Raw genomic sequence first — 13,314 nt, forward strand, 5'->3', positions numbered from 1 at the left:
CTGCCCTTGGCTCAGGTTGTGATCCCAAGGTCTTGGGATAAAGTCCTACATCAGGCTCCCCACAGGGAGCCTGCTTCTCCCTCTGCCTATGTCTCTGCCTCTCTGTGTGTGTGTGTCTCTCATGAATAAATAAATAAAATCTTAAAAAAAAAATTCTGGGGGCATTCAAAACTTAATGCTAAAACCCATATACCAATAAATTTGAAAATTTAGATGAAACGGACAACTAGGGATCCCTGGGTGGCGCAGCAGTTTAGCGCCTGCCTTTAGCCCAGGGCGCGATCCTGGAGACCCGGGATCGAATCCCACGTCAGGCTCCCGGTGCATGGAGCCTGCTTCTCCCTCTGCCTGTGTCTCTGCCTCTCTCTCTCTCTCTCTGTGTGACTATCATAAATAAACAAAAATTAAAAAAAGAAAAAAAAAAGAAACGGACAACTAGAAAAAGAATAACATGTCACAGGTGATATTTTAAACAAAAACTGAGTAAGTACAACTGCTGTATAACATTTATCCTGTTATTCTAGAACAGAATAACTGATTAAGCACATAAGTGTTGTAGTAACTGAATAGTTAAAAACTTTCTACAAACAAATAAAAAACAAACAAAGACATTCTTCAGTAAAATCTTTCAACATTCAGCAAAGATATCTCTCCTAGACTATACAAATTCTTCCAGAAAATAGAGAGTACATTCCCAAACTCATTTGATAAAAATAACAATTTCTATAATAAAGGCAAAGCTGAACACGATCAGTGTAAGAAAAAACTTATAGGACGTCACTAATGAAAATAGATGCAAAAATGCAAAATCCTAAACAAAGTATCAGCAAACCAAACAATATAGAAGAGGATATATCAATGCCAAGTTTGGTTTACTCAAGGAATATAAGTAGGGCAAACCACCATCCTGGTGGGGTTTCCTAGCGTGCAGAATGTTCAGTCATAAAAATGGAAATACGGCTGGGATGGTTGATCACTCTAGGTGCAAAGTTGATTAATTCTTTAATGTTAAACCAATGTAATTATTTAATTATTCACATTAACAGAATGAAAATAAGTAATTATCATCTCAGATGCACAAAAATTTTGGAGAATACTCAATCCCCACTCACAAATAAAAGGAAAAAAACGCCCTTTTACTTCCTTGAAAGATAAAAAGTACCTACAAAAAAACCTCCAGAAAACATCATACCTAATGGTGACACGTCGAAAGCTTTCACTTTGAGATCAGCACCAAGACTAGGATGCCCCGCTATCACCACTTCTATTCATCATTGTACCGGATGTCCTAGCCAGCAGAGTAAGACAAGAAAAATAAATAAAAGATATAAGGATCATAAAGAAAGAAACTAAACTGTTATTATTTGCAGGTGACGATGTGTATACAGAAGACATAAAAGAATCTACAAATAAATTATTAGAGTGAGAATTTAACAGGGTTGCTGGATACAAAAAAACTATCTATAAAAATCAACTGTATTTCTATCTACCAGCAACAAACAGTAAGAAACTGAAATTGAAGACATAGACATTGTTTATAATAGTATAAAAAAATGATGAAGACCTAAGAACAAATCTAAAACCAAGGTGTGTAAGAATAATATCCTGAAAAATATCAAAATTTTGAAAGACAACCTTAAGGACCTAGTTATTAACAGAGAAATACTACATTCATGGGTCAGAAGACCCAATATTGTATATAAATATACTCTCCCAAATTGATCTATGGAGTCAAAGTAGTCTCAATAAAAAATCACAGCAGGTTTACCATGGAAAAACCAGGGTGATTCTAAAATTTACATAGAAATAATAAGTGCCATAAATAGCTAAGATTTTCCCAGAGAACAGTAACTTAAAGTTCTTGTATTTAATACAATGTATTTCTGCTGAAAAAGTTAAACAAATAGACCAGTGAAGCAGAAAAGGGAGCCTAGAAATGGACCTTCATGTATATCGACATATTATACATGACAAAGGTGGTGCTTGAGAGCAATAGGAAAAGGATGGACTTTTTAATGAAGGATGCTTGGACAATTGGATATCCATAGGAAAAACTGCCTATCCCTCACAATATACACAACAGTAAATTCCCAAACAGATTATAATCTGAAAGTGAAAGATTAAAAAAAAAATAAAGCCTCAAGCATTTAATATGGCAACATGTCTTCATGATCTCAGGTGGGAAATTATTTACCTAACACAAAAGACACTAATTATAATGGAAAAGACCAATAAATTTAACTTTACTAAAAACAGAAACTTCTGTTTGTCAAGTGACATCATTAAGATCATGAAATAACCAGCCCAAGTAGATTAAGAAAATAAAAAAAATAAATAAAAAAAGATTAAGAAAATATTTGCTAAAGACAGACAGAAATAGATAAATAGATGGGACAAAGAATTTTTTATCTAGAATATATAAACAACAAACCATTAAGAAAATCAACTAAACAGAAAAGATGCAAAAAGCTTTTAAAAAGTACTTTACGCATACACAAATAACTAAAATGGCCAAAAAAAACAGAGTATGCTCAACCTCATTAGGAATTAGGGAAATGCAAATTAAAACCACAAAGAACAGCAATACATACAAGATTAGCTAAACTGAAAAGATCTATTATGATACCAAGTATTACCAACAATACAGTATAATAGAAACACACATACAAACCCTGTAGAAGAGTAACTAACAAAATTACTTAGGAAAAGTTTGTTATCTACTAAAGATGAAGATATATATGTCCTATGACTCACCAATTCCACTCCTATATACATACAATAGAAATATATGCATACATACATACATAGGTACAAATACAAGATAGTAGCATTCTTTGTGAATAGACCAAAATGAAAAGAACCCAAAAATCCATTAACCACAAAAATGGAGTACATTCAATTAATAAAATACTATACACAAAATTAATCAATGACAGCCATATACAACAATATGGATGAACCTTAACAACGACTCAAAGAAAAACAACCAACATTACATGCTACAGAAATAAATCTACTGAAGTTTTAAAAAGTGGCTTATAAATACTTAGGCATTAAAAGAATAAAGAAAAACAGGAAGGTGATAAATATCAAAATACTGACCACCTAATACACAGGGAGAAAGCTATAATCTGGAAAGGTTAGGCAGTAACTCAGAAGTGCCAGCAATTATCTTATCTGACTGTTTAGTCAGGATAGCTGGTTACATGGATGGTCACTCTACCATAAAGTTTTTAACTATAAATTTGTCTTATGGGTTTTTCTGTGTTTATTTCACATAAAAACACTATAAAATTAGCTCATTGGAATTCCAAACAAAACCAAAAGGAAACCAAGACTTACCAAAACTATCCTATTACAGTACATTACACAGGTATCAGAAATGTCCATAAGTATATTTTAAAATTAAGTCAAATTAAATATAAGGCAATTGTATAAATCCGGATACACATTTGGCTTTTACAAGAAACTCAAAGCCCCTCTGTTCAATCAGACTATGAAGAATAACACTTAAATACATATAACTTATTAAATGTTGTTGTAGGTAGAATTTACGATAGCCTCCAAGATCCCCACTTAGTATTCACACCCTCATGTAATTCCCCCTCTTGGTGTGGGCTGGATTTAATGATTTCCTTCTAATGACCAGAAAATAGCACATATGCTAGAATGTAACTTCCAAGGTTAAGTTACAAAAACTATACAAACTGCTATCTTCAAAATGTTCTTGCTTGCTTGTTCCCTCTGAGAGAAGATAGCAATCATGGAGAAAGCTACCTGTGGAGAAGCCCTTACAGCAAGAAATAGGTATTCCTATCTAACAGCAAATGGGTGAGCTTGGAAGGGTTTCTACCCTGGTCAAACCTTTTTTCTTTTTTGTATATTTTTTTATTGGAGTTCAATTTGCCAACATATAGCATAACACCCAGTGCTCATCCCATCAAGTGTTCCCCTCAGTGTCCGTCACCCAGTCACCCCAACCCCTCGCCCACATCCCTATCCTGGTCAAACCCTGAGGTCACTGCTACTCTAGCCAACACCTTGATTCTACCAACAACTGGTAGAAATGCTGAGCCAAGGCACTCAGTTACACTGCACCATAATTCCTGTTCTAAGATATTAACTGTTTAATGTTTTAAGTCATCAAATTTGAGCATAACTTGCTACACAGCAATCGATAACTAATGCAAATGCCTATTATGTGCCCTTCTCTTAATATCTGAAAAAGAGTCAGTAGGGGACAACACAAAATAACACAAAATAAAAATTAAATGTAAAATTCTAATAGCCCTAAAGTACTAGCAAGATGGGATAGACACTGGAGTAAATATGTATCTTAAATTTATGCAGATTGAACTTCTTAGATTGGTATATATCAATATCTAAAAAATACTTATCAAAACCCCCCCAAAAAATAAGTCTAACATCACAAGTTAATTTCCAGTGTCTGAATGTTAATCTTAGGAAAATACATTCAAAAGTTATCAGCCTGTATTTTGTTTGAATAAGTTCAAATATAAATTATACAACAGAAGACTTCTAACAACGATATTCATTTGGAGGATTAAGCATGCAAATACTTTGTAATATATCCAAGAAAATATAATCACTCACTGCGTTCTGTATTCACTAAATTATGAGATATTAATCAACTAATTCTCTAAAATTTGGGGGGGGGGTGCGAGAAAAAAAAAAAAAACACGTGCCCAAGGGGGAGGGAGGCAATGAGAAGAAGCAGAGGGAGAAAGAGAATCTCAAGCAGGATCCTCACTGGGCATGAAGCCTGACACAGGGCCTTGATCTCACAATCCAGATATCACAACCTGAGCCAAAATCCAGAGTCAAAGGTAACTGACTGAGCCACTAAGGCGCCCCTATGCTAAAGTTTATTATAATTAGAAAGCACTACTGTACCTGACTCCAATTATGAAGAAATTTATGAAATTCAATCAAAGTAACTGCTACATTTTTAGTCTGTGAACCTAGTAATAAATTTTCAGATTTGTAAAACTCTGTTAACCTAGTTCCTCAGATTCTCTTGTATAATTAAACCTAAAATACTCAAAATCACTCAATCATGGATACGTTAAAAAAAAGAAAACCAAAATGTATTCATGACAATATAATCAGTGCACAAAAAAGGCACCAATATCCAGAAGTACTTAGAACTAGTGTACTTCTTGGTTAAACTGCCCACTATTAAAAAATACGGTTCAAGGGGGAAAGGAATCATTCAATTACAAGGATCAAATTAAAACCAAGTTGTAAAATTCTACAGCACAATTAACCCACACATTTAATGACAAAAATATAGAAACACTGATACTAAGAGCTCTATGATCAAAAGCAGTATCTTAGAAGGTATTATTCCAGGCCAACAGTCACCACATCAGAAAGAGAACAAATTAAACTTGTGAGGAAGAGTTATTTACTTGGAAACAATTTTCTGGGCAGCCCAGGTGGCTCAGCGGTTTAGGACCGCCTTCAGCCCAGATTGTGATTCTGGAGACCTGGGATCGAGTCCCCCGTCTGGCTCCCTGCATGGAGCCTGTTTCTCCCTTTGCCTATGTCTCTGCCTCTCTCTCTCTCTCTCTCTCTTTCTCCCTCGTGCTCTGTGTCTCTCACAAATAAATAAATAAAATCTAAAAAAAAAAAAAAAAGTTTGGAAACAACTTTCTATCAATCTCTCCCATTTCTGAACATGCTGTCATAGCTTTTGTTCCAAATGATCTTTTCAAGGATGTTTCTATTGCAAATATTCTGGCAAGACAGAAATAGTTATTTTTTCCAGGACAGAGAGCAGATTTGTTTTCTGATCAATATGATAAAAACAGTATCTCCCTAAAAGGCAAAGACTAGACAGGTTTTCCAGAAAATCCCTTTAAAAGACTGGAATTTCCTAAGCTGAGAGTTCCTTAGTTGTTACATAAATCCACTGTTATGTGCAGCACTCACCTGAGCCCCTCTCTACATCACCCCCGTGGGACTTGAGGGACAGAGATAAGATGCAAATATGCAGTGGGCATGCCAGATGTGCTATAATAAAGTCCTCTATCTCCAGTCCAGAAGTCTCATGTAACCAACAGCACAAATAAACACAAATAAAACTGTGACAGGCTTATTTGTCAGCTTGCTAACAGGGTATTAACCTCAGAATCTTCAGAGTTTTTTTAGTTATATACTATATCCTTATTACCTGAGACATTTTCAAATCGTATAATTTTGTTGCATTTTTTTAAAGATTTTATTTATTTATTCATGAGACACACACAGAGAGAGAGAAAGAAAAGCAGAGACCTAGGCAGAGGGAGAAGCAGGTTCCCTAAGAGAGTCTGATGTGGGACTCGATCCCAGGATCACGACCTGAACCAAAGACAGACACTCAACCACTGAGCCACCCCAGGCACTCTTGTTGCAAGTATTAATAGATCTCCAGAAAAGCAGTGAGAAACCTTAGGGGCTAATAAAAACCTTAAATAATTCAGGACAGAGATAATGACCAGCCATTTAATTTAACCCTCAGACATCCTCATATTTCAACTGTACACTTAACGGAGTCATTTACTCATTCATTATGAGATTTTTTTTTTAAAGATTTTATTTATTTATTCATGAGAGACAGAGATGGGGGGAGGGGCAGAGACACAGGCAGAGGGAGAAGCGGCACCATGCAGGGAGCCCAACATGGACTGGATCCAAGGTCTCCAGGACCACGACCTGGGCTGAAGGTGGTGCTAAACCGTTTAGACACCCAGGCTGCCTCCACTCCCCCGGTTTTTTTAAGACATTATGAGATAATTTCTCATGTACTTAAATCCCACTTCCAATGAGTTCGAAGTCAAGGCAGAATGAAGTATATGGAACTATTGTAAAACCATTTCACATTCTGTTTTAACGTTGGGAAGTATGTATGGAATATAAAAAATTATCACTTTTCCAAAGAATTTTCTATACCAGAAAGATGTTGAGTGTACCTCTTTTAATTTCCATATATAACATTTTCAGCTTTGCTACTCAAAGTGTAGTCCAAGGACCAACGACATCATCACCCAAAGCTTGTTAGAAATGAAGATTATGGGGCGCCAAAACATACACCCCCTTTTTTTTTAAAGATTTTATTTATTTATTCATGAGAGACACAGAGAGAGAGGCAGAGACATATATAAAGGGAGAAGCAGGCTCCTTGCAAGGAGCCCGATGCAGGACTCGATCCCCGAACTGGGATCACACCCTGAGCCAAAGTCAGATGCTCAACTGCTGAGCCACCCAGGCATCCCCAAAACATACACCCTTAATCAGAACTAAGATTCTAACAAGATCTTCAGGTGATACTTATGCATACCAAAATTTAAGAAGTACCCACCCAAAAAGAAAAAAAACTTGAAAGGAATAAATTTTACACTTGATCTTAGTCAAAAGGCTAAGAAGCAATATTGAGGAATAAATTTTAAATTTATACTGAAGCTATGCTTTTAATAGACATATTAAAATCACAATTATTAGCTCAGCAAAACTTAAGGATAAGAGAAAAAGTCATAAACCATATAAAGAAAAGCTATTAATATCACAGTACAGAAAAATCCAATTTGAATAAGAAAAAGTTAAAACTAGACATCATAAATAATCAAAAAGGAGGGAAATACCAAACTAAGATAATGTAAAGGTTCTGACAATGTACACTAACAGTACTTCATCAAAACACATCTCTCATCTTTTTATTTTCAAAAATAATAGCCTAGAATTTAGCGCATTATAGATGTTACATACATTTTTTAATGATTAAAAAACATCATAATCAGACAACTTAAGAATATAAGAGATTTGTGACAGTTAGGAATTTAAATATAAAACTACTTTCAAAGTTATATTAGCACTCTCCCCATAACAAAGGAATTTTATCTTTGATTTTTCCCATATTCTGTGTAAGTGTGAAATGACTGAGGAATTTTATGAACATTAAATTAGAACATTCTGAGTATAAGGTTATTAATTTAAAAAATTATCTTTTAGCTAGCTATCCTTCATGGCTTACAGTTCCCAGGTTGTAAATAGGTAACTACTTTCAACTTGTATTTTCCCCCAGCATGCATTTTTGCCATACCTAAGACTCTACCTAGGACTTTATTATCTAAAGTTTCCTAAATTCTCTTTGCAGGGTGAAGGGTAGGCTGTCATTTGATAATTCTATTTGCTGTTCTTTATTCCTTTGAGGTAAGTCATTGTATTCAATCCTACAGAAAACTTTTCAGTACTTCTCCAAAAAGGGGTTTTAAAAATATCAAGTTCTAAGGTGAAAGAAGTTATAATAACAAAGAGTTAAAAACCACCTACAACTAAAATGCTTTTTAAATGTTTAAATAAACGTTCTAGCATGAAATGCCTTTACAAAAATGGGGGAAAATGGAAATAGTCAGCAATAGTAAATGAAACATTAGGTAAAACATACAAAATAATAATACCTCTCTCTTATTTCTTCTTGCAACCTTGAGGAATTCCATAAGGATCTGTAGTTGGGCTGCATGTGATTCCTATAATAGAAAATTATAATTGTTCTTTTAAAAATATAACTATGAGTTCCATATTATCTTTAACACCACAGTATAACCAGTATGAAGCAACTTCATGCATCCATTTAAGTTGGCCTATTACTTCTATTTAATCCATTTCGCTGTTTACTAAATGGCATTTTTTAAAGCAAGCCATTTTCCCCAAAACTAAAACTAATTTTAAAAAACAGGTGTTTTAAATTACATTCTTCATCTACCATGCTGGGAAAACTACTTAAGGGAAATGGCAATTCTATTATCTGTCCTAGCTTTCTCTTCCAACCAAACTAACAGAATATCAAAACAAAAATCACAGTGGAATCACGGTAGTTCCTAGACACTAAAATCACGTTCTCCGTAAGAATTTCATTTGCAGGGTTATGAATAAGAAACATAGTAAATGAGAATGAATCCATACCTTTCAGAAATTAAACTTACTATTTGTGGATATTACCTACTCATACAGATGTGAGAATATATTTCCATAGAAAACTTCAGTCAAAAATCAAACATTTAAAAACAAAACTTTTAACATAATCAAGTAGTAGAAGTAAATAACCCAAATCAGTAAGTGAAACAACCATGTAACAGATAAAAGATAACTTTAAACTTGACATTTTCTGGATATAAATATTTATCCTTTACTGTTAAAATTCACAGAAAGAACCAAGGAATTCCAGATGAACCTGATGAATGAACATATGTAAAAAGAATTATCAAGGGATCCCTGGGTGGCGCAGCGGTTTGGCGCCTGCCTTTGGCCCAGGGCGCGATCCTGGAGACCCGGGATCGAATCCCACATCAGGCTCCCGGCGCATGGAGCCTGCTTCTCCCTCTGCCTGTGTCTCTGCCTCTCTCTTTCTCTCTGTATGACTATCATAAATAAATAAAATTAAAAAAAAAAAAAAAAAAGAATTATCAAAAGCTAAAAATGGAATGAGATGGCTTATAATCAAAGGTAATTCTAATTCCTTTATATTTGAAAAGAAGAATAATGCCCAGTAAATCACTTCCAAATCAAACAAAAATAAATAATGATGATTAATAAAAGTTTAATTTACCTTGTTATATATGCAAGAGAATTATCTGGGGCATTTGTTGAAATAAACACAGGATAGGAATCTTTGTTTAACAAGTTCCCAGATGATAAGAATAAGCCAGTCAAAATTTGAAAAATCACTAAGATATTACACATACCAAAAAGGCAAGGCCACCCTACTGCCAGAGTCTAACCCCTTCGAGGAGAGAGAATGAATCTTTATTTCTTAAAGGGTAAGAGGCAAAATAGGTCAATGAATTTTAAGTCAAGACACTAAGAACAAGGGAGAACAAATATGAAGTGACAATCACATTAGGATTTTTTTTTTTTAAGATTTTATTTACTTATTCATGAGAGACACAGAGAGAGAGAGAAAAAGGCAGAGACACAGGCAGAGGGAGAAGCAGGCTCCATGCAGGGAGCCCAATGAGGGACTCGATCCTAGGACTCTGGGATCATGCCCTGAGCCGAAGGCAGACGCTCAACCTGTGAGCCACCCAGGAGTCCTTATCATGAAAATTTAAAAGTGATCTGTTTTCCGCAAAACAAACTGGTATTTATTGGACCTTAGATACATTTCTGAAAAGTAAGGTAAACCATCACACAGAACAAACTCACAGAGGCTCTGTGTCCCAACAGTGATGACAAATATCCTCTGCATCTTTCATTTAACTTTTTTTTTTAATATTTATTTACTCATGACAGACAGAGAAAGAGAGAGAGAGGCAGAGACACAGGCAGAGAAGCAGGCTCCATGCAGGGAAGCCGACATGGGACTTGATCCTGGGTTTCCAGGATCACACCCCGGGCCCAAGATGACTAAACCACTGAGCCACTGGGGCTGTCCTCTTATGACTTCTTTACACTGATTATCTAGAACTGTCTACAGATTATTTGGATGGAGAGCAAAGACAACATCGTTATACAAAAAGAAACATACATAGCCAACACTATTAATTCATTTGCAAAGGATGTGCACAAACTACTTTCAAAATACTAAGTTTGAATACTTCATTTCACTCTATCAACAACACAGGTAAATAAGGTAAGAAGGCAACCAATTTGTAGAAAGAAGGAGAAAAAAAACCCCAAAGCCTCTGCTCAAAGGAAAATGGAACCAATTAAGTACTCTAGGAATTCAATTCAGCAAATGGCATCCCTTCTGTAATTTAATTCCTTTAAAAGAATAATTTCAAGAATGGGAGTAAATGGCAAGTTTCTGAAACCATAATTTAATATGTAAATATAAAAGAATACATAAAAGAAATAGTAAATGATTTAAAAATACGCTTTTTTAATGGGAATAAAGCCAATTTTATCAAAATAAAATAGCCATATATGTTTTGTTAGAACTGTCTCAGAAACTGAAAAGTAATCCTTTAAAGTCATTTAACCCACTATAAAAAGTAAAAGTATTAAGGAGTTAACTCTCTAAGCATTTCTTACAATTGCAAAAGCTTCCATAAATGATATGATCATTTAGCCTAATTATCTCATTTTCAAATGACGAAACTGGAATAAAAGTGAAAAGAAACACAGAATAAAAATATATATATTTAAAATCTCATTCTCCACTCTTAGTGCTCTTTGCAATATAGCAAGTTTTATTACATTTGTCCCATCTGGTTTACAGTCAATTGTCTCAAAAGACAGCATATGTCTGCCATCTGAAAAGGAATATGCTTCAATTTTTTTCTTAAGCACTGGTTTTCTATATTTTTCTCATCTTTTCTGCAATTAATTTTTCTAACCAAAAATCACATCTCCACTATGAAAACAGAAGCAATGTTGTGGTAAGCCCAATATACTTAAATATGTAAATTCTACAATTAACTCTTCATGTCCCAATTCCATACCCTTCTGATACCAGCTTCTGGATAACCTTTCAACTGCGTAAAAAATACACTTGCCAGACCTATGAAAAGATGTAGTCTAACTTGCCTTTATATTATTTCATTATAAATGAATAATATGGGCCTTATGAGCTTAGATACCATTAGTGCATCTTCCCAAGAACAGTTAACTCTAAGTAATTTCTCAACAGGAGGGCAACTGGAATTTTGAGGAAGAAATGCTTCCTTGAATAAATTTTTCCAACTAGAACAATACAGGTATGGTATTTAGGAATAAGAAGGAAGGGGATCCCTGGGTGGCGCAGTGGTTTGGCGCCTGCCTTTGGCCCGGGGCGCAATCCTGGAGACCCGGGATCGAATCCCACATCGGGCTCCCGGTGCATGGAGCCTGCTTCTCCCTCTGCCTGTGTCTCTGCCTCTCTCTCTCTCTCTGTGTGTGACTATCATAAATAAATAAAATTTAAAAAAATTTAAAAAAAGAAGGAATAAGAAGTAAAAACAAAAGTTGAAAAGACTGCTTCTAGGAGTTAATATTAAGGATAAGGAGTAATAATGTAGCTGAGGACTGCTGAATTTTTGCTATAAATGTTGTAAGATTGTTTGAATTTGTAGTTACTTAGATTTTGTTTTTCAAAAGAAGGAAAAGGAAAAGGGTGCAGGGGAAAAGAACAGAAGACAAGGAAAAACTTTCCAGGTGTGTCAGGAAGTCAAAAGTTCTGGGATTCTAACCTAAAAACCCTGTAAAAACTTATGAATGTCTCCCCTACCAGGCTTCAGATTTTTTTCTCTATAAAATAAGCAGGTAAAATGCCACAAATGAGAGTCAAGTTGCCGTACTACACAAACGTCACTATTATTTGATAATTTTTCTCTATCAATATACTGTTTCCTTAAAGTTGTCCAAAAAATTCTAAAGGATATGCACATCTGGTATAATGACTAGCTATAACAGCCTTCAACAGCTGAGGATACATGTAGTTATCTGAAAGCATATGTGGGCAAATGGTTTTAAGGGAATTAATTCCCAAATTCTCAACCTCCAATATTCATCTTGTAAAACTGATCTGTTCATCAGACATCATTCCATTTCTAAATTCCAACCTCTTCTTTGAAAATTTCTTTCTATTCTTTAATGGAGTTTAAAAATAGGTGGTAGGTGAAGGAAAGATATATCTTTTACCCATCCTGAAATTTACCTTGATACAATCTCTGGGGTATGAAAGTCTCAGCAAAATAAAGAAATATAAGATATTGCTATTTTTAAAAAAGCTAATTACTTTAAGACTAGATAACAAATCTTTTTATAAAATAACAAATCTTGGGGCACCGGGTGGCTCAGTGATTAAGAATGTCTGCCTTCGGCTCAGGTCATGATCCAGGGACCATGGGATTGAGTCCTGAATAAATCCTGCTTCTCTCTATACCTATCTCTCCCTGTGTCTCTCATGAATAAATAAATAAAATCTTTAAAAAAATAAAAATCTTGTGGCAACTGAGTGACTCAGTCAGTTAAGTATCCAATTTGTGATTTTAGCTCAGGTCATGATCTTGTGGTTGTGAGATGAGGCCTTCACTGGGCTCTGAACTCAGTGGGAAGTCTGCTTGAGATTCTCTCCCTCTGCCCCTCCACCAACTCATATGATCACTCTCTTTCTCCAATAAATAAATAAATACTATTTTAAAAATGACAAATCTTTTAAACAGTAATTACTCTAAATAAAGACTAAATAACAAATCTTTTTACAAGTAGTTTCCAGTTCTTTGTGTTGAACAAAATAAAGATTATGAACCAAAAACTGACACATAGAAGATAAAAATTTAAATCTGTAATCATATTAGTAAATTAATATACCTCTCTGCACTGGAAAGGTTTTTA

General features: G+C 34.7%; 1 protein-coding gene across 5 annotated transcripts in view; it reads right to left on the minus strand.

The window, feature by feature from the left end:
- COP1 (COP1 E3 ubiquitin ligase) overlaps nucleotides 1-13,314 on the minus strand; it is a 247,303-nt gene that overhangs the window by 185,716 nt on the left and 48,273 nt on the right. For 4 of the 5 annotated variants that reach the window (XM_072733092.1, XM_072733089.1, XM_072733090.1 and 1 more), the window contains exon 6: nucleotides 8,460-8,528. The exons of the other annotated variant lie outside the window; for it this stretch is intronic. In XM_072733092.1, the coding sequence (XP_072589193.1) occupies nucleotides 8,460-8,528 (69 nt within the window). The remainder of the gene's footprint in view (nucleotides 1-8,459; nucleotides 8,529-13,314) is intronic. 5 annotated transcript variants of the gene reach the window in all.

Source organism: Vulpes vulpes, chromosome 13, assembly GCF_048418805.1.
Source record: "Vulpes vulpes isolate BD-2025 chromosome 13, VulVul3, whole genome shotgun sequence".
Classification (NCBI taxonomy): domain Eukaryota; kingdom Metazoa; phylum Chordata; class Mammalia; order Carnivora; family Canidae; genus Vulpes; species Vulpes vulpes.